At 31.3% G+C, this 24,484-nt stretch overlaps 1 protein-coding gene across 1 annotated transcript; it reads left to right on the forward strand.

Moving 5' to 3' along the window:
- Positions 1 to 468: 468 nt before the first annotated feature.
- On the forward strand, positions 469 to 6,948 carry LOC123909040 (probable transcription factor KAN2). Its single transcript, XM_045959817.1, has 6 exons — positions 469 to 1,630; positions 1,915 to 1,991; positions 3,535 to 3,580; positions 3,680 to 3,845; positions 5,040 to 5,100; positions 6,349 to 6,948. The coding sequence occupies exons 1-6, from the start codon at positions 889 to 891 to the stop codon at positions 6,478 to 6,480; spliced, it is 1,224 nt and encodes a 407-aa protein (XP_045815773.1). The 5' UTR covers positions 469 to 888; the 3' UTR covers positions 6,481 to 6,948.
- The last annotated feature ends 17,536 nt before the right edge of the window (positions 6,949 to 24,484 follow it).

The following is a 24,484-nucleotide window of genomic DNA, read 5'->3' on the forward strand; positions in this document are numbered from 1 at the left end:
GTGACAAGGAAGTTCTGTGTACGCGTGTGTGTGTTAGAAAAGTTAGATTTTTTTGTGTATAGGGACAATGTCACAATGCACACGTTAAAGTTAATTTATAGGAAATATTCTACTTTACTTTTTTAATTCCAAAGAAAACAGATGAGAAAAAAGAGTATATTATTTTTTAAAAAAAGAATAATTTTTTTTTAAACTTATTTACCTTTTTCTTTTCTTTTTCTTTTTTTCCCCTTACTTATCTTAATTTATTTTTCATTACCTTTTTTCATTCTTTTTTTACCTTTCTCTTTCTAATAGTACCCTACCCCCCACATCATCTCTCTCTCTCTCTCTCTCTCTCTCTCTCTCTCTCTCTCTCTCTCTCTCTCTCTCTCTCTCTCTCTCTCTCTCTCTCTCTCTCTTTCTCTCTCTCTCTCTCTCTCTCTCTCTCTCTCTCTCTCTCATATAGTCACTCAAGTGTCATTTTCTCACATATACTTCACACAAAAGAAACAGCCATTCACTTCACATACCTTGTCATTTCTTCTCTTTCTTTCTCTCTCTCTCTGAAATTTTCTCTCAATCTTAAATCTCATCACCTCTGCAACTACTCCATCAACTTGATTGAATGCTAGAAACTCCATCACACACACAAAAATACACACCTTCAGAATATCCAATCAATTATTAATTACACCCCCCATCTTGCAGTCTCTAACCTAGCTAACCTTCCAACTGTCTCTATATATAATTTTTTCCAACCCATCCAAATTTTTCATATCATTATTATTATATTCCATTCCACACAAGTCAAGAAAAAGAATTGTTGATACAATTCCAAATCAAAAGCACAAAAAAAATTGTTGTTTTTTTGTGGAGGTGTAGATAGCAAAAAAAAGAAGAAAAGAAATGGAGCTATTTCCAGCACAACCAGATTTATCTTTGCAAATTAGTCCTCCAAACACAAAACCAACAACAACAACAAATTGGAAAAGAACAACAACAGAAGAAGAAATGGATTTGGGGTTTTGGAAAAGAGCTTTAGATTCTAGAAACTCTTTATCATCATCAAGAAATGATAACTCTTTTGACCTTTCTCTTTCAAATCCAACAAGGTCTTTAGATTCACACAACAACAACAACACTTCTTCAAATAATCTCATTCATCATAATCACTTTCAAAATAGTGTTAGTAATAATCATAATGCAAACAACCCTTTTCAATCTTTTCAACAAAATCATTACTTTCAACACCCCCAACCACTCTTTCAACACCACCAGCTACAAAATCAACAACATCAAAGCTTAAGTCAAGAACTTGGTTTTCTTAGACCTATTAGAGGAATTCCTGTTTATCAAAACCCTCCTCCTTTGTCATTTCCTCAACTTCATAATCATAATCATAATCATAATCTTAATCATCATCTTAATCATGTTTTAGATGGTTCTACTACTACTAATACTACTACACCTTCTTCTATTTCTAACACAAACACAAGTTCAAGCCCTTTTCAATCTCAAGCTTTGATGAGGTCAAGATTCTTGTCAAGATTTCCAGCAAAAAGAAGCATGAGAGCTCCAAGGATGCGTTGGACAACGACACTTCATGCTCGATTTGTTCATGCTGTTGAGCTCTTAGGTGGCCATGAAAGTATGCTTCATCTTCAATTTCCATATTTCTAAACAAAAAATCAATTTTTATTTTTATATTATTTTTTTGGTTAATTTTCCATAATCCCCTTTTAATTCTAGCTTACACCCTTTTTTTTAAACTTTCTTTAACATGAAAATTCAACAAGACAAAGAAGAAAAAGGGTGAAACATGAAAGTGAATTTTTGCCTTTTTTTTAGTTAATCATAAAAAAATAATATAATAAATTAGATTTTTCTCAAACTAATTGATCTTTTTTTTCTATGATACTTTCAATATTATAGGGGCTACTCCAAAATCAGTTCTTGAGCTAATGGATGTTAAGGATCTTACATTAGCACATGTTAAGTCTCATTTACAGGTAACCTTAATCTTTCAGTCTTAATTGCATTTTGTTTATAATTAAATAATGTTCTTTTTGAATAAATAATTATTTAATCAAATAATTAAATAATGTTTGAGCTTTGAGCTAATAGTCCTTTCTCCGTGACAAAATATAAGTAAAATTCATCTTTTCAATTTTATTGTATAATTTATGTATCTGGTCTATAATATAAATCAGATAAATTAATTATGCAATAAACCTAAACAGATAAATTTTGCTTATATTTTATCACAGGGATGGTAGTAATTGTTAATTTTTCATTGTTAAATTCTTGAGTCAGAATGAAGATGGTACGATTCTGATTGGGATTTTAATGATGTTTAAGCATATAGGCTACATTATACATTAGAGGAAGCAATTAAGTGATGTATATTAATTTCAAATTCCAATGGTTTCCTTAGAAAGGGTTATCTCAATCAAATACTTTGTGCTTCTTTTTTCTATTAGATCTGCTGCCTCTCTCTGCTTCTTCTGCAACCTAATAAACAGCTTTTTGCTTTGAAGATTGAACCATTCAAGTTAAAAGAATAAAAAATCTAGAAAGAGAAAGTGTAAATAAAAAAGTACTTATCGATTTCTGAAAACAAGTAGGACAAAGCCCCATGAATCTCTCACCCCAAGCCGAGACAAACAACCTCATAGTTCTGTCCATGACATTAATGAAATTAAATAATTATAGTATATTTTTTACAATAAAAATAATACATTATATGCATATTTTCTTATAAACAAATGTTACTATTAGTAGTGTTTAGAATGGTTATGTTAATACTAAGTGATTGATGTACAGTTTGTATAAGTTTCGTAAATTATTGGGTAAAGAGTTCAATTTTTACTTATAAAAGATGTAGACAAAGTTTGAATCCTTGACTTTTTTGTCAAACTCTTTTGGACGACTCATCACTTCAACCCTTCTCAAGAAAATAAGGAACGTACTTCATTCGTAATAAAATATAAACAAAATTCATTTTTGTAAGTTATTGTATAATTATTGTATCTATCTGATTTATATCTGATTTATAATATAAACCATATATATTAATTGTACAATGAAATTAAAAAATAAATTTTGTTTGGAAGGGAGTAAACATATAAGGAAAATAACTTGAGGTAAAAAGAAAAGAATATTTTTTGATAAGTTAATAGTAGTAGTATTATACTATGCATGTACTTACCAAACACCATCATTTCTCAATGATCTCTTCCTGGGATATGGGCTTCTTTATTTTTCTCTTTCTTTACCTTGGCAGCTTTAACCATGGTTAGTCACAGGCTTCCATGCATATGCATATATTATATACTAACCATAACCATAAATGCTTTTGTATTAGATCTTGTACTCTATTGCATATATCAATTTAATACTACTTACAAGTAACAACTTTCCTTGGAAGACATTAATTTCTTATTCTAGCTCTAAACAAGCTTCAGTTCATTTTCTACTTTCATGTATTACTAATAGTATCATTTTTTTTTTCAATTTTTCTAATATATTTTATCCTATGGATTTTAAATCCAGATGTATCGAACGGTGAAAACTACAGATAGAGTTGGAGCTACATCAGGTTAGTGTAAATTTTCATCAAGTATCTTGGAAGATTAAGCCAGGAATTTTTTACATATTAAGAGCTAATTAACTTCCTTTTCTCTTAATCCATGTTTAGGGCAATCAGATGTATATGATAATGGATCATCTGGAGATAATTCTGATGACATAATGTTTGACATCAACTCTTCAAGAAGATCATCTGATTTATCCATTAAACAGCAAGGAAGATCAAGTGTTAATCAAGATAAGGAATGTTATGGTCTATGGAGCAACTCTTCTAGGTAATGCTTGTACCTCTAGTTATTATATATATCTATAATCTATTTTATTTTTGTTTTACTAGTAAAGATCGCGTGCGCTCACGCACGAATCTAAGAAAAAATGACGTCAAACAAATGTGTGAAATACTGTCATGTGTTTGAATTCTCTATAGCTGTAATATGGTGTTGCAGTTGTAAGAACCATTCGATTAAGAAAGAGAAAGTATAACTTAAGTTTCTCTCTTTAAATCTAACGATTTTTATTGTTGTAGCATCACATTATGGTTGTAGCGAATCATGCTATGTCTCCAAAACATATTTAAATCATGGAACATGTTTTAAATTATATACATTGGCAACACATTAATTCACCTAACAAGTGGGATTTTTTTGTTGTCATTTTGATTAAGTATTGTACATATAATGACTTTCTTAATTGTTTCATTTTAAAATTATTTATATTTTGTACTATGTTTTGCAAGTCATATGATAGAAAATACTAATATAAATAAAGGAATTCATGCATGTCTTATTCATTAACACATTTCTTTGTTCTTTTCTTTCCTCTCTCTTGTTCTCTCACACAACCTCACATGCAAACATGGTTAGGCTCAAAAAATCACAAAAAGAATAAATCATTTCAGATTACTTTGTTTTGTCTGTCCACAAACCATGAGCATCCAAAAACCATGATGGTGTAATAATAATAAATACTATCTTTTAGTGGTTGAAAAAAAAGTAAAAAAGTAACACACACAATTCTACTCTTCAAAGAAGTATTAGTATTTTGATATTTTCCAAATATCCTCCTTAAAAAAATTGGAGATATCTCTTTCCTTAGGATTTTGTGGGGTTCAAACATTAGGCTATTATATGGGGCCCAAAAATTGAGAAACTTAGTGTCAAAGTTAAGCCCTTGTTGACCCTTAATTAGAAATCTTGAAACCAAAGCAAATATTCCCTATGAAACTTTCTTCAATACTCTTACTTTTTTATACACCCATGTACATAGTCATAGTAAAAATGGAATAAACATGATAACAATTGGAATATGGCATCAACTTTAGTTCAATATATCTTGAGAATAAGTAAAAGGGCATATAAGTTAGATGGTAAAATTAAAGATGAATTTATTAATTCCCTAAGTTTAGCTTTTCTCTTACATTGCTTCTTTTTAATGAGAAATATTCTCTCTTTTGTGTTTGGTTGTAATAGGGAAGCTTGGTTACATGGTAAACCAAAGATTGATTCTATTGGAAACATGCAATCTCTTGAGGTAATATATATTCCTCTTTATATTCCAAAGGTTAAACCTTTTGTTTCAAAAAAGTTTATACACAAATTTCAAAGTATATGTTTAGAATGCATGAAAGGAATTTTTTAGAAGAAAAGGAAATACGTTTCATTTTTTTCATTTTGCCATGCACATTATTATATAGTGTAGTGATGAAAGAAAAAAAAGAGGCTTTGCATAAAGCTGCTTTGTCCTTCACAAATTCATATGGTTAGACTAGTCCTTTTCATATTTACCAAATTACAAAAGGTTAAAAACGATTTGTGATGTAAAAAAGGTTCCTCTAGAGTTTAGAGTTATTAATTGACCATATTGAAAATGACTATATAATAGAACCCTATTAAACCTGCCTCATTTGACTCAATAATCTATAGTATTTAGACTCTGATTTTTAATATACTAGTTTTTTTTTTGTCTAGTAGCATAGTGGTTAGAAATTTCACCTTAAATATGAATAAGTTGAGTGTCTGATGTCCCTATACCAACTCATGGGGACATATTTAATATATATAGTTGAGTCAAAAAAATAAATAGTACTAGTATATAAACTATTAATAAATACATACGTACACACACGGCTGCATGAATTCAATGGTATAAATAATGTCACACACAAAAATAATTGGAAGATATAGCACATGAGCATGCAAGTTCTATAGCACTTGGCAGGCTTTTAGGTGTGACCCATCTCAAGTTTCTTTTTCCTCATTCATTCATATAAATATTCTGTAATTATTTCTGAGTCAAATGTCCTTTGATTCCCATAAAATATACACAATACTATACTCCCCATTATACTCAGTAATTTATTTTCCTCTTTTATCTCTTCAAATATATTCTCATCATAACACAATAATTTTTCTTAGGACTCATTGCCTTTACTATGAGTTATGAGATTTGGATCCTCTCTTTTCTTCCGCTGCATAATGTAGTAAACTATAGTTCTGTTTGCACGGTGAAGTGGTTGTAGAAAATTAAGATGCTAGAATTGTGTCTTGCTCCTTTGTAATATATTATATTGTACGTTTTTTTTTTATAAATAAAATAATTGTCCGTGAGATGTCAGCTCAGTAATATGGATAAAAACTTTATATATATTGTAATCTCAACAAACAGTTAAAAAAGTTTAGGGAACAGTTGTAAAATAGTCATTAATATATCATTTGTTTTAAACAAAAATATTTATTCTGATTTTTGGTACTTAATTATTTTTATTTGTTTTTTATTCAGAAGGAAATGGATCCAAAGTGTCTAAGCTATGAGAGAATATCAGATGGAAGTTCATCCACAAACTTATCTGGATCAAGCCCCAAGAAACCTAATTTGGATTTGGAATTCACATTAGGACAACCTTCTCTTTGAAATCTCTCCAAGCTTCTACAAATATATTATTCATTATTTACTATTACATATGTCTCTAAAACTGAAAGAGTTAGAGAGCAATGGAACCTGCTGAGAAAATCAGAGAAAGAGAAAGCTAAAAGAAGAAAAGAAAGAAAAGTAAAAGGAGAGCTTAAAAAAAAGAAACACAAAGTGACAAGAAAGACAGAAAGCAACAAAAGGAGAAGGGGGGTAGGGAAAAAAAAAGCATGGCCTTCCTATCAGAGTTCTTTGTGTTAGATCCAAATCAACATATTATATTTTCTTTGGTAAATATTTGAAATCTAATTGATTTGTAATGTTTTGCAATCAAAGAGAGAGAGAGAGAGTGAGAGAAAGAGACATGAGAGAAAGGGTGAGCTTTAGGTATGTTAAAGTATGAAGTGATCCTTGGTAATTGTAATGGAGCACTTTATGTTTATGAAATATATTTAGATGTTTTCCACCAAATCCTATATATTTAACCCCAAGCATATATGCATACTTTACACTTTAGGAACAAAAGAGAGAATTTGAGAATAAATATGGACTTTGGGAAAAGATTGAAAATTTTGAGTAAAGTGTAGAAAAAGAATACTAACCTAGTCAAGGTATAAAATAAAGGGAAATATTGTTCAAAAAAAATAAAATAAAGGGCAATGATATTAACTGTGTGATATTTTTAATGGCGAATATATTACTCCCTCCATCATTAATTATAAGCAAAAATCAACTTTTCAGATTCATTTAATAACTGATAAATCTGGTCAGATACATTAATTATTCAATAAATCTGGAAAACAAATTTTTGCTTATAATTAAGGATAGAGTAGTATATTAAATATAAAAATGAGGTATCAGAAGTATAAAGAGAAAATTCAGTAAAACAATGAGGTATACCAGACATTTTATCAGAATTCAACAATCTCTAGGGAAAATGATATTAATTGTGTGATATTTTTAAAATGAAAAGTTAGAAACAAAATTGTTTTACTCAATGGGTAAACAAGTAAATTACAACTTTATTTTATTTTTATTTTGTGTAGGTAGCAAAAGATATATATAATTATAACTTAATTTGTATTTAAAAATAAGGTATTACTTGTTTATGAACAGTCCTTCGACCTCCATTCAGTGACGAGTAGCAAGGAGTGAGGTAGATAGAAATGAGTCGTAGAGACAACAAAGTTTTGAGAGTAACAACAAGAATAAAATCTTTGGGAGTAAGGGTAATTCAGGAAGGAAAAAAAGAGTATTATACATTATGTTAGAATGTTAGAATCGAATCAAGATCTTCTCCATTTATTTATCTTTTTATGTTTGTCATTACTAAAATTTTGCGAATATGTTCCATAAGCTTAATTCAGTTGGTAGGAACATTGCATTTAACATACAGGGAGCCGAAGTTTGAACCTTGGTCATCCCAGATTCCCACTTATCTACCTTAAGTATGAATTTCTAGACACTAAGCTACTTGACAAAACAAAAGTTTTGTGAATATAAATGCAATGCTTTGATATTTAATTGGTCCAAATATTTAATATAAATTCTAAAACCTATCAAATCAAAATTATATAGTAATGAAAAGAAGAAACGGAAAAATTGAAATGATCCTAACTTTTTAGAATCCCTTCGCTCTTCTTTTCGTAAACTAAATGAGATAAGTGACTTTGTTTCCTCTCTTTATTCTCTCTTCATAACTCACTCCAATCAAACACACCGTCGAGATCCGTTTGATCTGCAATAGATAATTATTGGACAACACATGACAAATTTTATAGGATTGAACAATTTTATATTTTGTAACATGTTTGGTGGACCAAAATAATATCGAATTTCAATTCTTTAATCTTTTAATGATGGAATTTATAAATTTCCAAACAATATCTAATTCAATTAATCTAATTGCATTTTTAAGTATGTTATCATAAGTTTATAGTTATTCAATTTCTAAATATCAATAAAGGATCGAGAGGTGAAGTTGAAATTGACAAATAGAGTTTGGATAAGTATAAAACTATATTTGGCAAAGAAATATGATTGAGTGTTTGAGACAGGTTCGTCTCTCGAATACCAAGGATGAGTAGTGTGGGAGACATGATCTGAGTAGCGTGTTTTCAGGGACTTGGATATAGTCAGTGCATCACAGTCGTCTGATTGAAATCAAACGATTTAGATTTAAATGCAGTTTAAATATAATAATTCTGATCTTTAAATACAAGCCGTCCGATCTGAATCCAACAGTTTTAAATTCACTGACTTTACATGCAGTCAAGGGTGCTGATTGTTCCCAATTCAGGTCAGTGTTTTCAGTTAAATTAGCTTACTTGGTTCTTGACAAGAGGGCTAGACCTCAAACGACGCTTAAGGGAGACAACATGGAATATCTTGGAAGGATTTGGGTTTCTTGGGCCACAATGAAAGTTGCCGTCTTTTCTTGGCAACTCCTCCGGGATAGGATTCCAACTCGGAGGAGAGTGTTGGTAGGAACTAGTGAGACTTCGTGTGTGTTTTTCGGGGTGGTTGAAGAGTCATTTGATGACCTGTTTCCTAGAAGAGGATATCTTCGGTTTGGTATCATATTTTTAAGGATCGAGTTTGTGTCCCCTAATAGTGTAGTGCAAGTCATTGAGAGCTTCTTTGGGATGGGGTCAGCCGTCGGGGGCGGTTAGGTACGATGGTAGTGTGACATGTTGTTGTGTGGTTTATCTGAACTTTCCGTAATGATATTATTTTCTCAGCTAGGTCTTCAACGACCGAAATTCTTGTGGATAGGGTGAAACTCTCCTCCTGAAATTGGTTTCTAAGTAAAAATCCTGGTAGCCCATTTCTTTCTACGAGTGAGAGGAGCAACCTCTCTTGTGCTAGTCCGATAAGGTTATGTGAGGATGTGATGTGGTGTCTGAGTTTTCCAGGTTCTAATTAAGTGGTATTTTTTGGGGTGTTCTCTAGTAGTTTAGTTTTTCCTCTTCTGTTCATTTTGGTGGTTACTCTAGGTGCCTGTGGTGGTTACTATTTACTAGTACTCTTGGTTAATTTGTATTTTGACTTTTTTTTTACCCCTAATATATATTATATCTATTTGTCATTAAAAGAAAAACTAATTAAGACGTCGATCGAATGATTAGGAGATGAAACATGAGAATCGTCAAGGGGGCTTGAGGTGATATTGGGTCAAAGACTCTAACAATATGGTAAGCTGTGAGAATAGAAGATAGATCATATTGTTCATAAAGGACTCTAACAATAAATAGTAAACCATGAGAATAGGAAAAAGAGAATGTTAACATGTGTCCTTACGAAAACAAAAATAAAAATTATTAATTGTTAATTTGTGCATTTTATTTTTTGAAACATTAAATTTCTTATATCATTAAATGTTGAGTTTCTATGTTGGGATAGCTTAACATGTGCTCTTAGGATACATGTTAATTAACAAGACCCATAGGAGATAAATCACCATTAAATTTGTTTTTAAAATAGATTTTTCATAACAAAAGACATATTCTTTTGATGAATCCATAATTCTAGAATATTTATTTATATTAAATCTTTTCTCAAATTATAATCTTATCAAACCTCCAAAAATTTCAATTATTTCTAGCTACATACCATAGAAAAGTATATTTAGTACTCCCTCGGTCCAAATTATAAGGGAAAAAATATTTTCAAGAATTGTTTTTTCAAGAAAACTCACAAAAACATATTTTAAATTATCATGTTTTACTTTTTTTTAATAAATGTAATTTTTGTTTTTCCTTTATAATTTGGGATGGAGAAAGTAGTCAACAAGTTCTTACGAATCAATATATTTTTTAATTTGAACTCAAAAAAGCTAGTGGTGGTCATCACCACCGTAATTTCTTTTATTAAAACAAATCTCATTGCCGTTAAATAGCCGCCAAATAAGAGCCCATATTTTATATATATCAATACTGAAAAAATTTTACTCTTTAGCCACGGTCATATGATATACCCGTGGCTAATAATGTTTATCACGTAAATGTTGAATGTGACTTATTTGGGTTTTGTGAAATTTAGCCACGGTTAAATAAGATTTTTGCAACGCCTATTTATAGTGGGGTAACATTTTGATAGCCACATTAATGTCTCCTCTAGCCATAGTTAAACCGTGGCTATAACATTATTGTGGACCTTTTCAAAAAACTTATTTTGATTATGGTTTAAGCGGTGGCAGCAGCGGAACTAGGGGTGGCTGAGGTGGACCACGACCCACCCCCACTCTCAAAAAATAATATTTTTATAAGTATAGAGTATTTGTTTAAGTGTATTATTAATTATTTTAATTTATTTTGTATATATATTAGTACAAATATTAATGAAAATATTAGTTTAGAGTTTATTATTGATGATTATAAGTCATTCGGTACGCATATTATAGTTCAAGTGCAAGTGAAAATATTAGTTTGTAAACTATATTTAAACTAGTAAGCTATAAGCTCATGAAAAAATGTTACCAATTTTTTTTTCAATACAAACTTATAAATTATAAGCCATAAATTTTTTAGCGGCCCACCCAGTAAATTTTTCACGGTTCCGCCACCGAACGGTGGCTAACCTTAATTAAGACTTTGCAATTTCACTAACCGTGGCAAACTTTATTTTAAATATTTTTAAAAACAAAATTCTGCATTTTTTACTGTTTTTTTTTTAATATGCTATATTTATCAACAAGCACGACCTAAAAGCATACACCTAGCCACACAAAACACATGTGCTAACATTAAACATCCACCCTTTATCAACAAGCGCCACCTTAAAGCATACACCTAGCCATGAGTCATGTAGTGTAATTTTTTATAATCTAAGTATGTATTTATTCCAAGTTAAATTTTTGGTATACAATATAATTTGCAAATTTAAGTTATAAATTTTATTTTACAGCCCACTTGATTATTTCTTTCTAGTTCCATCACCGTTTAAAAGAGTATATATGAAAAGAAACGAAAGAACACGATGTTAAAATTTAGGAGAAAAAGAAAAGGAGGTGTAGCTTTAGCTTTTAATTTTTTTTTCTACTTTATATGCTTTCCTTTTGCTTATGCACGAATGCATGGAGTTATCAATATTTAGATAGCACAGTGGGATATAATAATTTTCCCAGCAATAAAAAACAAAAAGAGATATCATTGTACCAATATTATTAAATTAAAATTGGTCTACGTATATACTGCTACCAAACAAATACCTCAGTCATTACAATTATAGTTTGTAAATGATATAGTAGTTGATAGCAAGCTAACAAAAAACTTTTTTTTTTTTTTTGAGTGGCTGGAGTTGTGTGGTATGCCTTCTTTGTGGGTTCTCCCGCGAGAATTGTCAAATCATTGTCCGTTGATTCTCAACTATATAAACTCGATCTAGTGATTGGAGTTCTAAACCGTTTAAAAAACCAAACAAAACCAAATCAAACTGAATCGGATGAAATCGAACGAAATGAAACCATAACAAATTGATAAATCGATGCAAAATAACTAACACAAACAATCAAACCAAACCAAGCTGAGAGAACCAAAACCAAAATAACTAGAAAACACATGTTAGCTTCGTTGCCAACCAAAAAAACATGTACATAGGCAACAAAATAGAGACTGTTGAGTATGGTTCATTCCTTCATCTAATAGAAACGAGCTGTAGCGAATTCTGCAGCCGGAGACGTACCTAAGGGGAACTCCGTTATCAAACTTCTTGTGTTCTTATTGTTTGCAATTTCGTTATTATTACCTTCTGTTACTATTTGTGCACAACAGAGACACCACACACAATTCACAAAAGGAATTCAAGAAAGCCAACATACCAATACCGATGTTGTGTTTTTTTCTTTAGCCAATTAAATAATAGTTGGTTCGGTTTTGCGATTTATCGCGATATAAAAAATATGATAATATTACCAACTTGTTACAAAATAAACATATGAAATTTTAATTTATTTAATTGTTTACATGATATAATATACATATACAAAAATTGCATATACATAAAAACTTATTTTTAATACCAACAGTAAAGTTCTGGATCGTATGAAATGATATGCTTTGACAACCTACTATTTTGTGGACTCAATTTGGGTTGTGCTTGCTAAGTTGGACTATGTAATATGTTGATTGCTACTAGTTGATAGAGTTAAGTTTAGTATTGTGGTTTGGTTCAGTTTTCTGAAATGAAAACCGCAAACCAATTCAAACCATGCGATTTAGAAGAAAAATGATCCGTGCAATTCAAACTAAATGTGATTTTTTTACGATTTTCGATTTGCGATTTTACTTTTAGATTAGTTCGGATATAAACACCCCTACTTAGAATAGTATGATGCAAACTAGAGGCAATGAAGTAAGGAACAACACACCTTCGACTTCATTGAAACAAGTATCTCGATCAACCGATTTCTTTCCAACAAAAGAACCATAAAAAAATTTCAAAAGAACAAATTTGTAATTAAACCAAATCAATTACACAATATTCCCATTTTTTTTAACTTGGCAGCGGAAATGACTGGTGATTCCAGGAGAATCGAACCATACTATGATACCATGCATGTTAATGATATAAATACCAAAATGAAAAATAGAAAGCTATTAGGGTTTTTTTTCACCATCAGTTTAATCTGGTTCGGGGATCAGTTCTGGCATCAAGTGGTTCCAGCCCCCTCCCGATTGCAGTTGCGGTGATCGAACTGCGGCCCTCCCTACCAAGTTCAGCGCCAATCACCACTGAACCAACTAACGATTGGTAGAAAGCTATCAGGGTTTTGGTAGAATATCATTAACATTGCATAACTTAACAGAATAAGGATTACAAAGAAAATATATAGTAGACCTAGAATAACTAAACTACTAACTTGGAAACATAAGCTCAATAACTTAACCCCACTAATATTATATCTAACAAAATTAATAAAAATAAACATATATAAAGGTGAGGTAACCTAATGTACTTGTATCTACTTTAAAATTGTATCAATCAATAAAAGGAAAATAAGTGTAATTTAAACAAGGCTTAAATGTAGTTTTAACCCTCTAAGTTTTATAATTATTTTAGCCTCCAAGTTAGAATAGCTTCATTATTTCAGCCCCATAAATTTCACAATGGCTCGATATTGACTCCCCAAGTTTCAATTGCACGATTTTGGCCTCCCAAGTTTATCTCATTCTGCATTTGCTAGCCTCTCGTTAACTTTTTTGACTAAAAATTGCATGAGGCATTTTTAAAATAATTTTTTTTCTATATAAAAACATAGCCCTCTAAAAAGGGGAGTCTTCCAAAAACTAGCGTATGCCTTAACTGCATATGAGACATTTTAAAAATTTAAAAAAATGAAATAAAAATGTTCATAAAATAAAAGTATTTGTTTTAAAAAAATGTAATTTTTTTTAAAAGTATAATAATTTTTTTTAAAAATAGTTTGTAAAATTTAAAAAATAATATTAGAAAAATAGTTCATAAGAAATTTGTAAACTATCTTTTTATAACGAAATTATTTTATAAACTATGTATAACCAAAAAAAATGTCATTTATTTTTAAAACAATTTTTAAATTTTTAAATATTTTTAAAATTTTAAATATTTTTAATTTCCATTAAAAGAAAAAAATGATTTATTGAAGGCCAAAAACCGTCAATAAATAGTCAAAACCGCCAATAAATACTAAAAAAATACCAATTTACTGGCACCCTCAATCCATCAATAAAATGAACGTTGGAAAATTTTGCAGCATCTCAAACCACCGAAAAAGAAAATGAAAGAATTTACTGGTGGTTTGAGCCTCCACAAAATAGCAACTATCATTTCATATTTACCTGCTGCCCAAGCTGCCACTAAGTAATATAGTATTTTAAATAAATTACTTATTAATTAATTTAATAAAACATTGGTTTTTGTTCTTCTTCTCGGATCTATTGTGTGCTTCTTCTCAGATGTAGCTTTTTGTTATCATCAATTTAGTTTCATTCCATTATAATGGCATTCTTGTTTGGATGTTTGTAATTTTACGGGTAAGAGGGGAGGGATGAGAGTAGTTTGTTTGTTGCTTTCATTCCATTGCCACAATATCACCTTGTTTTCGGTTGGGGATTGTAATGGTTAATTCTTTTCACTTGATATTCCAGAAACATACATCAATTCCATTATGAAGATATAATATCCCACTTATTGAAGCAAAACTGCTTTTTGATAATCTTTCACATCCACTTTTAGCTTGACCAAGATCTTGGGTCGGACCCTTAACTTGGATATGCAACATCGTTAAAAGTCTTAGGGAGAGTTTTCCGTCCATTTGTGTCCCATATAAGACTTGAGAGATTAGTGTATACAGTTGCGCGCAAAGGATACCTGGTATCGTTTGGCCTGACTTTTTTTCCTATTATTTAGAGTTTATGCAAACAACTTATGCAATTTTTATATATTATTATAAGTTTGTCAAGGTACTTTATGATAAAATAGCTTATAAAATTACAATTTTCACCAGTGTGAACTTATAAAATATCATAAAACTTAATTTATATTGCATAAGCTTAAAAAAAACTGGGCCAAACGGACCCTAAGTATTCTTAAGTTTCCCTACTCTTTTTTTTTTTTTTTTTGTATTAACCATCTGTTTCCCATGAAAAAGGGACTCAGTAATCTAGAATTCGGCTACAAAGTAAGTCAAATCTGTTGTAAAATTATTCCCACCAACTATCTAACTCGGGTTCTCCTACTTTTTAGTTTAGAACAGTAGTATTTAAGTTTCAAGCAGTACCAAAGAAGTTGTAACATATTAAAGCATCTAGTTTTGGTAAGTTAATTATTCCAAACTTTAATTAATCTCTTTATGCAAGTCCCACAACTCGTGATTTAAGGAATCTATTTTTAGATATGCATGCAAATTTCAAAAAAAAAAATTGTAAAATTTGTTTACTTAAAAGGAAAGTTGTTGACACTCCTCTAAGTTTCCATAGACAGAGATGGACACACTCAAAACTTTGAACACACATATAAATAGATTTCTTGTTTCCTTACTTCTTTACAACAAAGTCATCACATCATTTTTTTTGGGTACATATATTATATTATTAAAAATATGTAAATATAATGATTGATTATGTTGAACATTCTATATTCGGTCTTCATCCATTTGGAAAATGAAAGTTGGCCTTAGTAATAATGAGCTAAAAATCAACAAAGCCAATCATCAAGTTGTACATATATATATTCATCATCATACTATTAATATTATGATTGATAATATATAAAAATAAACTAAATATATAATGTAAATCATTGTTTTTATATTATTTCATCCTAAGGAAAAGAGGGGGAGGAAAAAAGAAAAAGTAATTGCGCGGAAAAAAAAGTTGGGAACATTTTGTTTCATATCTTTTTTGACGTAGTCTCATTTTCATAGTCTACTTTTTCACTTTTGAAAACTTGCCATGCAAGTGTTTCAATTTGGCAGTGTTTTGTACTACTAGGACCCCTCCCTTTCACTTCAACTTTTATTAATTTGATTAACTATTTTTTTTTTGTTTCCATATAATTAATTTATTTAAAAAAGCTAACACCCACTTCCTCACCAAAATAAATATTTAGCCCTTTTTTAAATATTTGCTTTTTAGGAAATATTTATTTTTATTTATCAATCATATTTACATTTCAAAGCTTAGATTAACTATATTCTTTTGTTAATTATACTTGCATCTAACAAACAAAAAAAATTAATTAGTCCAATTGTTTGATTAATACACTTTTAAGTGTAGAGAAGTGAATAATTTCGAATTTAAACTCAAATCTCTACAAATTAATGTCTCTAATAAAACAATCTTAAAATTATTGAATATTACTCAAGTGGTTGATATATAAGATGTGTGTGAATGTCGTAAATCAAAGAGTATTGAACTTGAAAAATAAAAATAAAAAATCTTAAAAGGGTAAATAGGGTTTTACCCCCTGCAAAATAGGTCAGGTTTACGTTACCCCCTGCAAATTTTTTTTTTTTTGATTACCCCCTGTAAAATGAAGATTCCATCATTTACCCCCCTCAGTCGATAACATGGATGCTGACTGGACAAAATAGATGACGTGGCACGTACAAGTGGAATTAATTTATTTTATATTTATTTTTTTATTGTCAATTCATTAATGAATGTATAATTATTATTTTTTTAATTAAAAAAAAACTGAAAAAAAAAGAGAAAAAAACGATAGTAATTGGGGTTGAAGGTTCATCTTCTTCAATATTGCTATAATTTCATCCTTCTCTCCAAAAAAATCAACAACAACAAAAGTTATCCCCTCTCTAGGAAAAGAAAATCAATCAACGACACACCAATATACTCAACACCTAAATCTTCATCACTTATTTATTCATCATCTTCAAACCCAAATCTTCATCACTCAAACCCAAATCATCTAAACCTGTCATCTTGAACGAAACCAACATAAGCCTTCATCGTCACCTTCGCCGAAACCCACAGAAACCTTCATCGTCACCTTTGATTTTTGTTTTCAGATCTGGAAAATATTCATTAAACTTAAAGTTCTGGAAAATATTCCTTGTTAACACAAAAAAGTTCATCAAACTGTAGATCTGGAAAATATTCATTAAACTTAAATTAATAACTCAAACCTTTATCCAAGAATTGAAGAGTTTTGGAAAGTTTAAATTTTTTGTTACTTTGGCTTAGTTTTGTATCGTATAGTTGTGATTATAGAAGATAAATAATTTAGGGTTGTTAATAAGATGTGAAATTTGAGAGAAATTTGGGTAAGAAGATTTTGTTGATTGTGTGGGATTTGATTTGTGATTACACCGAGAAAAAGAAGAACAAGAATGTTTATAAATAAATTCTATTAACAATTTTTTTTAATTTCTTTTTCTTTTTGAAAAATTAATAATTATATTAAGTTATTTATCTACTTGGCACATAAACTTTAATAAAAAATGAATGAAAAGCCACACATGCATCCCACGTCATCAATTTTGTCCAGTCAACATCCATGTTGTCGACTGAGGGGGATAAATGATGGAATCTTCATTTTATAGAGGGGTAATCACAAAAAAAAAAATTGCAGGGGGTAACGCAAAACTGACCTATTTTGCAGGGGGTAAAACCCTATTTACCCATCTTAAAAATATACTAGTACACAAAACAGAGGAAAGTACTATTATTATTTACCAAAGAAAAAAGGGGTTTGAAATCATATATAGGTTCAGAACAATTGAATAGCATAGGTATACTAGGAATACGTAATTTTTGGGGGATCACACATATGAGTCAAAATAGTAGTAGTAACTGAAGGAGGTAGAGAACAAACCCTTTAAAGGAAACAAGTGTCTCACATGAAATGCTAGCTTAATTGATATTAAAAATTAAATGTAAAAAATAAAATTAAGAAAAAAATTAAAGAAGATGCTAATTAAGAACTAAGAAAATAAATCTTTATAAAGTAATTACAACTCAAATAATAAAAGTTCCAATTACAAAGACATTTGATATTTCAGTGCAACTTCAAATTCGTAAGAGATGTAATTCTCTGAATTCGTGTGAGATATAATTCTCTATATTTGTGAGTTTTTTTTGTTAAACTCTTTTGTGTATCTGTGTATAAAAAACAAAAATTATATATTTTAAATTAAAATTTGGATGTCAAATACACAGTCATTTAATTTTTGTATACATATTTATTTTGACAAAAATTTTATATATTTTTTTAATACTTATAAATTGCACACCTTCCATTCTAGATCCGTAGACTCAACACATAGACTTGACTTATGAACTCATATGTGTTTATGAAAAATAAAAAATTACTTCAAAAATTCGTGTACATGATACATATACATAACAAAATACTAATTAACATAATTAACAATTTCAATTTCAAACTCCATAATAAAATCTTATAGTGAAAAACAACCAGAATGAAACAAAAACAGAGCACAAATAAAAACAATGCATAAAGCAACAACAAAATGAAACAAAAATAGAGCATGCTTGAAAGAACAACACAAAAATAAAAATAAAAACAAAGAATAGAGATAAAGCATGTGGTGCGAACATGAGTAAAAAAGAAATATTTAACATACTTTTCGGTTTTGTTTTCATAAATAACATTGAACTCGTAAAATCACCTTACACTCAAAGGTTTATCCTATTCTATCTGAGTACATGCAAATTTACCCGAGTCAGAGCGAGTCTACCATGAAAATAAGTCTTGGTGCGAATCAACTCGTTTTTACGACTACCTAGACTGATAAACTTATACAAGGCTACGAATTAAGTCACAAGTCTCACAAGCATGCATGTATCACTCTCGACTGTATATCTTCTATTTTGCATTTATTATAAAAGTTAATGCATCGCTACATGATAAATGTACTAAACATTCTTCTATATCTCTTTAATTTATACCCTTTTTTGTTTCTAATTTGCTTGAATTGATTCAAATTAGAAGAAGAAAAGAGTTAAAGATAAAAATAAGCACATACAATATCACAAAGAGTATACTAATAAAGTGAACGCATCAATGGACTTAGTTTCGATGAATTAAAAAATTGGAATAGTCATGCGGTCCTAAATTTTAAATTGTACGATCTTAATTGAATGATCTAGATATTATATCAAAATTTTATATAAATAAAAAATTAAAAAATCATCTTAAAATTAAAATCATCTTATCTTAAGAAAAGGTTGTGATGAGTACATATATACATGAGTCACTTGATCCAAATTTAAACATCAATACTAGTACATGTACTCCGTAGTCATATAGAATGAGACGATGGAGTAAAGTAAAGTTAACATTGAACCTTACTACCTCACCTCATTTATCACTTTTGAAGGAGTAGAGTATAGCTATAGGTAGGAGCCTAGAACTGTAAGAGTAGGTAGGTATAGGTAGGTAGGTAGACACAGCTAGACACGCATAATGCATACTAAATCTGAAAAACACAAAACAAAGACTACTTCAAATAATTTATTCATCATTACGTTATGATTCAATTCAATACTCGTTACAAGAGTATTAGTACACGTGTCACGTCAATGTCGTGGACGACACAATTGAATGAATGAATAGTATTCACTGTCATCCGTCAGATCTGAATCAGTATAAAAACCTGCCATGCATGACAACCCTTTGTATTTGTATTGAGAAGATGAATGAATGAAGGAAGGTAGAAAACGACCACTGAGGTGACTCCTATTTTGACGCCCTTGTTTTCATCTTCCATGCGTAGTTAGTTGTACGTCGTCGTTTTGTAGTTTCTGTTTGAGTAGCTCGAGAGAGAGACTTTGCATCAAAATGTTGCTGTGTAAGGGTCCATGTTAGCTCTGTACCTCACACTGTGTAGCATCGAATTTTCATGCAATCAATTTAATGTTCAGTATATTGTTGTCAGACCACATTAAATGCATGGACTACAGTACAAGTACCTAGCTAGCTAGGAAGGAGTATATTTTATCATCAAACTAATTTTATTACTTAACTCATCAAATACTTGCCACAACATACTCGACTAATCTCATTCGTAAATTAGATCAGATTATCCGAATTAAACTAAAGTTGTGAGGACTGTTAAATAATAGTTATATTATATTATTGTAGGGGTAGTTTAGTCTTTTATAATCCCTAATTTATATACTCTATTGTAACTCTTGTTCCTCATGTTTTTTGGTTTATTGTAATGGAAAACCCTAGCCTCCTTTTCTCTTTGAATAATCTCAATAGTTAACATGGTATCAAAGAGCTTGGTTAATCCATTAGCAATTTGTTGAAGATAAATAAAAGTGTGTATTTGTTGTTGGCTATTTTTATTGATTTCTTGAATTGATATTCTCTGCTCTTGCTATTGGATTGGATCGCACACTTTGGTCAAAATGATGCTTTGAAGTCGATGCCAATTTCAAAGGAGATTAACATCTTTAGGTTGTGATTTTTCATGATTATTTCAATTTGTGATTTAATTAGTTATTGTTTAGAAGGAAGGTTACGTAAGTGTTGGCTTATTTGAATGCTTAAGCAATTCTTTTGCAATATTTCTATTGAGGAGCAAGCCTAATTGGTTGGTTTGCATATTGCTTATTGAATTTGTTATTAGTTGGCTCCGTTGAGTTTTGGCATTGGGGGTGATTGGTTGGACTTCTACATTTGAAGCAATTGTTTGTTGGTTTATTTGATTGTTTGATAATATGGCTATATCTCGTTTGACTGACCCTTCTTCCGTTGGCATTGGTATTGATCATGTATATCCATATGAGACTACTTCAAGAGTGTTTGATCTTGCTGAACAGTTCCAAAAATTTCTCGCCACCCAGCCACATGCAACATCTGTCTCCTCTATTAAAGGTTTGACTCCTTCTAATTGTTCAAGTATTTCTTCTATATGGATCCTTGACTCTGGAGCATCACATCATATGTCATATGATCGTAAGTCTTTTTTGTCTTTAAATCATACTTCATCCATGTCAGTTATGACTGCTGATGGCACTCCTATGCCATTAGCAGGAATTGGGTCAGTGTCCACATCTAATTTGTCTCTTCCCAATGTTTATTATATTCCTAATCTCACTTTGAGTCTTGCTTCTGTTAGTCAGTTGTGTGATTCTGGATACTCTGTTATGTTTTCTTCTACTCATTGTCATGTGCAGGATCCACATTCAGGGAGGTTGATTGGGAAAGGTCGTAGACATGGGGGACTTTATGTTCTGGATGAGCTAAGAGTTCCAGATACTGCAGCCTCAACTTCTACTTCCACTGATTTATCATCTTTTCGATTAAGTTTATCATCCTCTAACTTTTATTTGTGGCATTCTCGTCTTGGTCATGTTTCTGCATCTAGATTAAAATACTTGGCCTCTACTGGAGCTTTAGGAAAATTGCAAATTAGTGATATTTCTGATTGTTGCGGTTGCAAACTTGCTAAATTTTCTGCTTTGCCATTTAATAAAAGTGCTTCTGTGTCCAAAGCACCTTTTGACTTAGTTCATTCTGATGTATGGGGTCCATCACCGGTTCTTACCAAAGGTGGATCTCGATATTATGTCTCATTTATCGATGATTATACTCGTTATTGTTGGGTTTATCTAATGAAAAATCGTTCTGAGTTTTTTGACATTTATCATATGTTTCGTGCTATGGTTAAAACTCAACATAATGCTGTTATAAAGTGTTTTCGTTGTGATCAAGGTGGTGAATATACTTCTAATAAATTCTCTGAGTTGCTTGCTTATGATGGTACAATTCACCAGACTTCTTGTACTGATACTCCTCAACAAAATGGCGTTGCTGAAAGAAAACATCGTCATATTGTTGAAACTGCTCGTTCTCTTTTGTTGTCTGCTTCTGTTCCGACTGAATTTTGGGGTGAAGCAATTCGCACTTCTGTCCATGCTATTAATAGAATTCCGTCGTCAGTCACCTCAGGTTTGTCTCCCTTTGAAAAATTGTATGGTTATAGTCCTGATTATTCTTCTTTGAAGGTATTTGGTTCTACTTGTTTTGTTCTTCTCCCACAAGTAGAACGAAATAAATTGTCTCCTCGTTCTATCATATGTGTTTTTCTTGGTTATGGGGATGGTCAAAAGGGTTATCGTTGTTATGATCCTTTAAGTAAAAAATTGTATGTTTCTCGTCATGTTGTGTTTCTTGAGCACATACCATTTTTCTCTCTTTCGTCTGATACACATACTCCTAGCAAGTCTGAACTAACTAATATTGATCCTTTCGGTGTCGATAATGATATGTCTAGTGACTGTAATTTTGAGAACTGCAGGGATGGTACTAGTGCTACTCCAGATACATATGTCCCTTTTGTCCCATCAGCTACTCAACAACCTCCTACGACTGTTGTTCCTGCTGCACCTCCTCTACCACCTCCACCACCAACACCACCACCTCCACGTTATCCTTCTCGTGATCGTAAGTCTACTCAATTGCCTGATTTTGTTTATTCAATTTATTCTGATTCTTTTGCTTCTTTTCTTACATCTGTTCATAGTTTGTCTGAGCCCTCGTCCTATAAAGAAGCTATTCTTGATCCTCTTTGGCAGAAGGCTATGGCTGAGGAACTTGCAGCTTTGCATAAGACAAATACTTGGGACATAGTACCTCTTCCGCCAGGAAAACGTGCTATTGGGTCTCGTTGGGTATACAAGGTCAAAACCAAGTCTGATGGGTCAGTTGAGCGTTACAAAGCCCGTCTTGTGGCTAAGGGATTTTCTCAACAATATGGTATGGATTATGAAGAAACATTTGCTCCTGTGGCCAAAATGACCACTATTCGCACTCTTATTGCCGTTGCATCTGTTCGTCAGTGGGATATTTCTCAAATGGATGTTAAAAATGCCTTTTTAAATGGTGATCTTCAGGAGGAAGTTTATATGGTACCTCCATTTGGTGTTTCTCATAATCAGGGTGAAGTATGTAAGTTGAAGAAAGCTTTATATGGTTTGAAACAAGCTCCAAGAGCTTGGTATGAGAAGTTCTCTACTGTGATTAGATCTCTTGGATTCCGCTCTAGTGATCATGACTCTGCTTTATTTGTTAGGACAACTTCTCATGGTCGTATTATACTCTCTTTATATGTTGATGATATGATTATTACAGGTGATGATGTTGATGGGATTTGTGAGTTGAAATTACAGTTAGCTAAAAGATTTGAAATGAAGGATTTAGGTCCTCTTCGCTATTTCTTAGGGATTGAAGTTGCCTATTCTCATAAGGGTTATCTTTTATCTCAATCCAAGTACATTGCAAACATTCTTGAGCAAGCTGGTCTCTCTGATACTCGAGCAGTCGACAGCCCTTTAGAGATGAATGTGAAATATGTTCCCTCTGATGGGGTTCCTCTATCAGATCCTACTTTGTATCGTACTTTGGTTGGAAGCTTGGTCTATCTTACAATTACTAGACCCGATATTGCTTATGCAGTGCATGTTGTTAGTCAGTTTGTTGTTTCTCCCACTACAGTACATTGGGCAGCCGTGCTTCGTATTCTCCGTTATCTTCGGGGAACTCAATTTCAGAGCCTTTTGCTTCCGTCATCCTCTTCATTAGAGTTACGTGCTTACTCTGATGCTGATTGGGCTGGTAATCCTACTGACCGTAAGTCTACCACAGGTTTTTGTATTTTTCTTGGAGATTCTCTTATCTCTTGGAAGAGTAAGAAACAAGATATTGTTTCCCGCTCTTCTACAGAAGCTGAGTATCGTGCTATGGCATCTACCACTACTGAAATAGTTTGGTTGCGTTGGTTACTTTATGATATGGGTGTGATTGTTTCTGAACCAACTCCTATGTATTGTGATAACAAGAGTGCCATTCAAATTGCCCACAACTCTGTATTTCATGAACGTACCAAACACATTGAGATCGACTGTCACTTCACACGTCACCATCTTCAACATGGTACCATTACTTTGCCGTTTATTACTTCCTCCTTGCAGATTGCTGATTTGTTCACGAAGACGCATTCTATTAAACGTTTTCGTTTCTTGATTGACAAACTCTCGATGCTCTATGTTAACACATCGTGAGTTTGAGGGGAGATGTTAAATAATAGTTATATTATATTATTGTAGGGGTAGTTTAGTCTTTTATAATCCCTAATTTATATACTCTATTGTAACTCTTGTTCCTCATGTTTTTTGGTTTATTGTAATGGAAAACCCTAGCCTCCTTTTCTCTTTGAATAATCTCAATAGTTAACAAGGACTATATCATGGGCAAGCCTTAGTAGTGTACTAAATTACATTTATTTGGGACATTCGTAAACCGTCATATCCCACTATACAGTTGTCCATATCTCTAACATTCAGTATTTCTTAACTTGATTGTCGGAATGTGCGTAAACATCACCCTTTTAATAGGGTTCTTAGTTTAAAGATATGGTATAAACGACCTAATCCAGTCTTACCTTTCGGATCTTAGTTCCAGAAAAAATAAATTGTAATATTGTGATGTGAACATAATAGTTATTGGATCCCACTTAATCACTATTTATGTTAGG

Source organism: Trifolium pratense, linkage group LG2 (genome assembly GCF_020283565.1).
Source record: "Trifolium pratense cultivar HEN17-A07 linkage group LG2, ARS_RC_1.1, whole genome shotgun sequence".
In the NCBI taxonomy this organism is placed as follows: domain Eukaryota; kingdom Viridiplantae; phylum Streptophyta; class Magnoliopsida; order Fabales; family Fabaceae; genus Trifolium; species Trifolium pratense.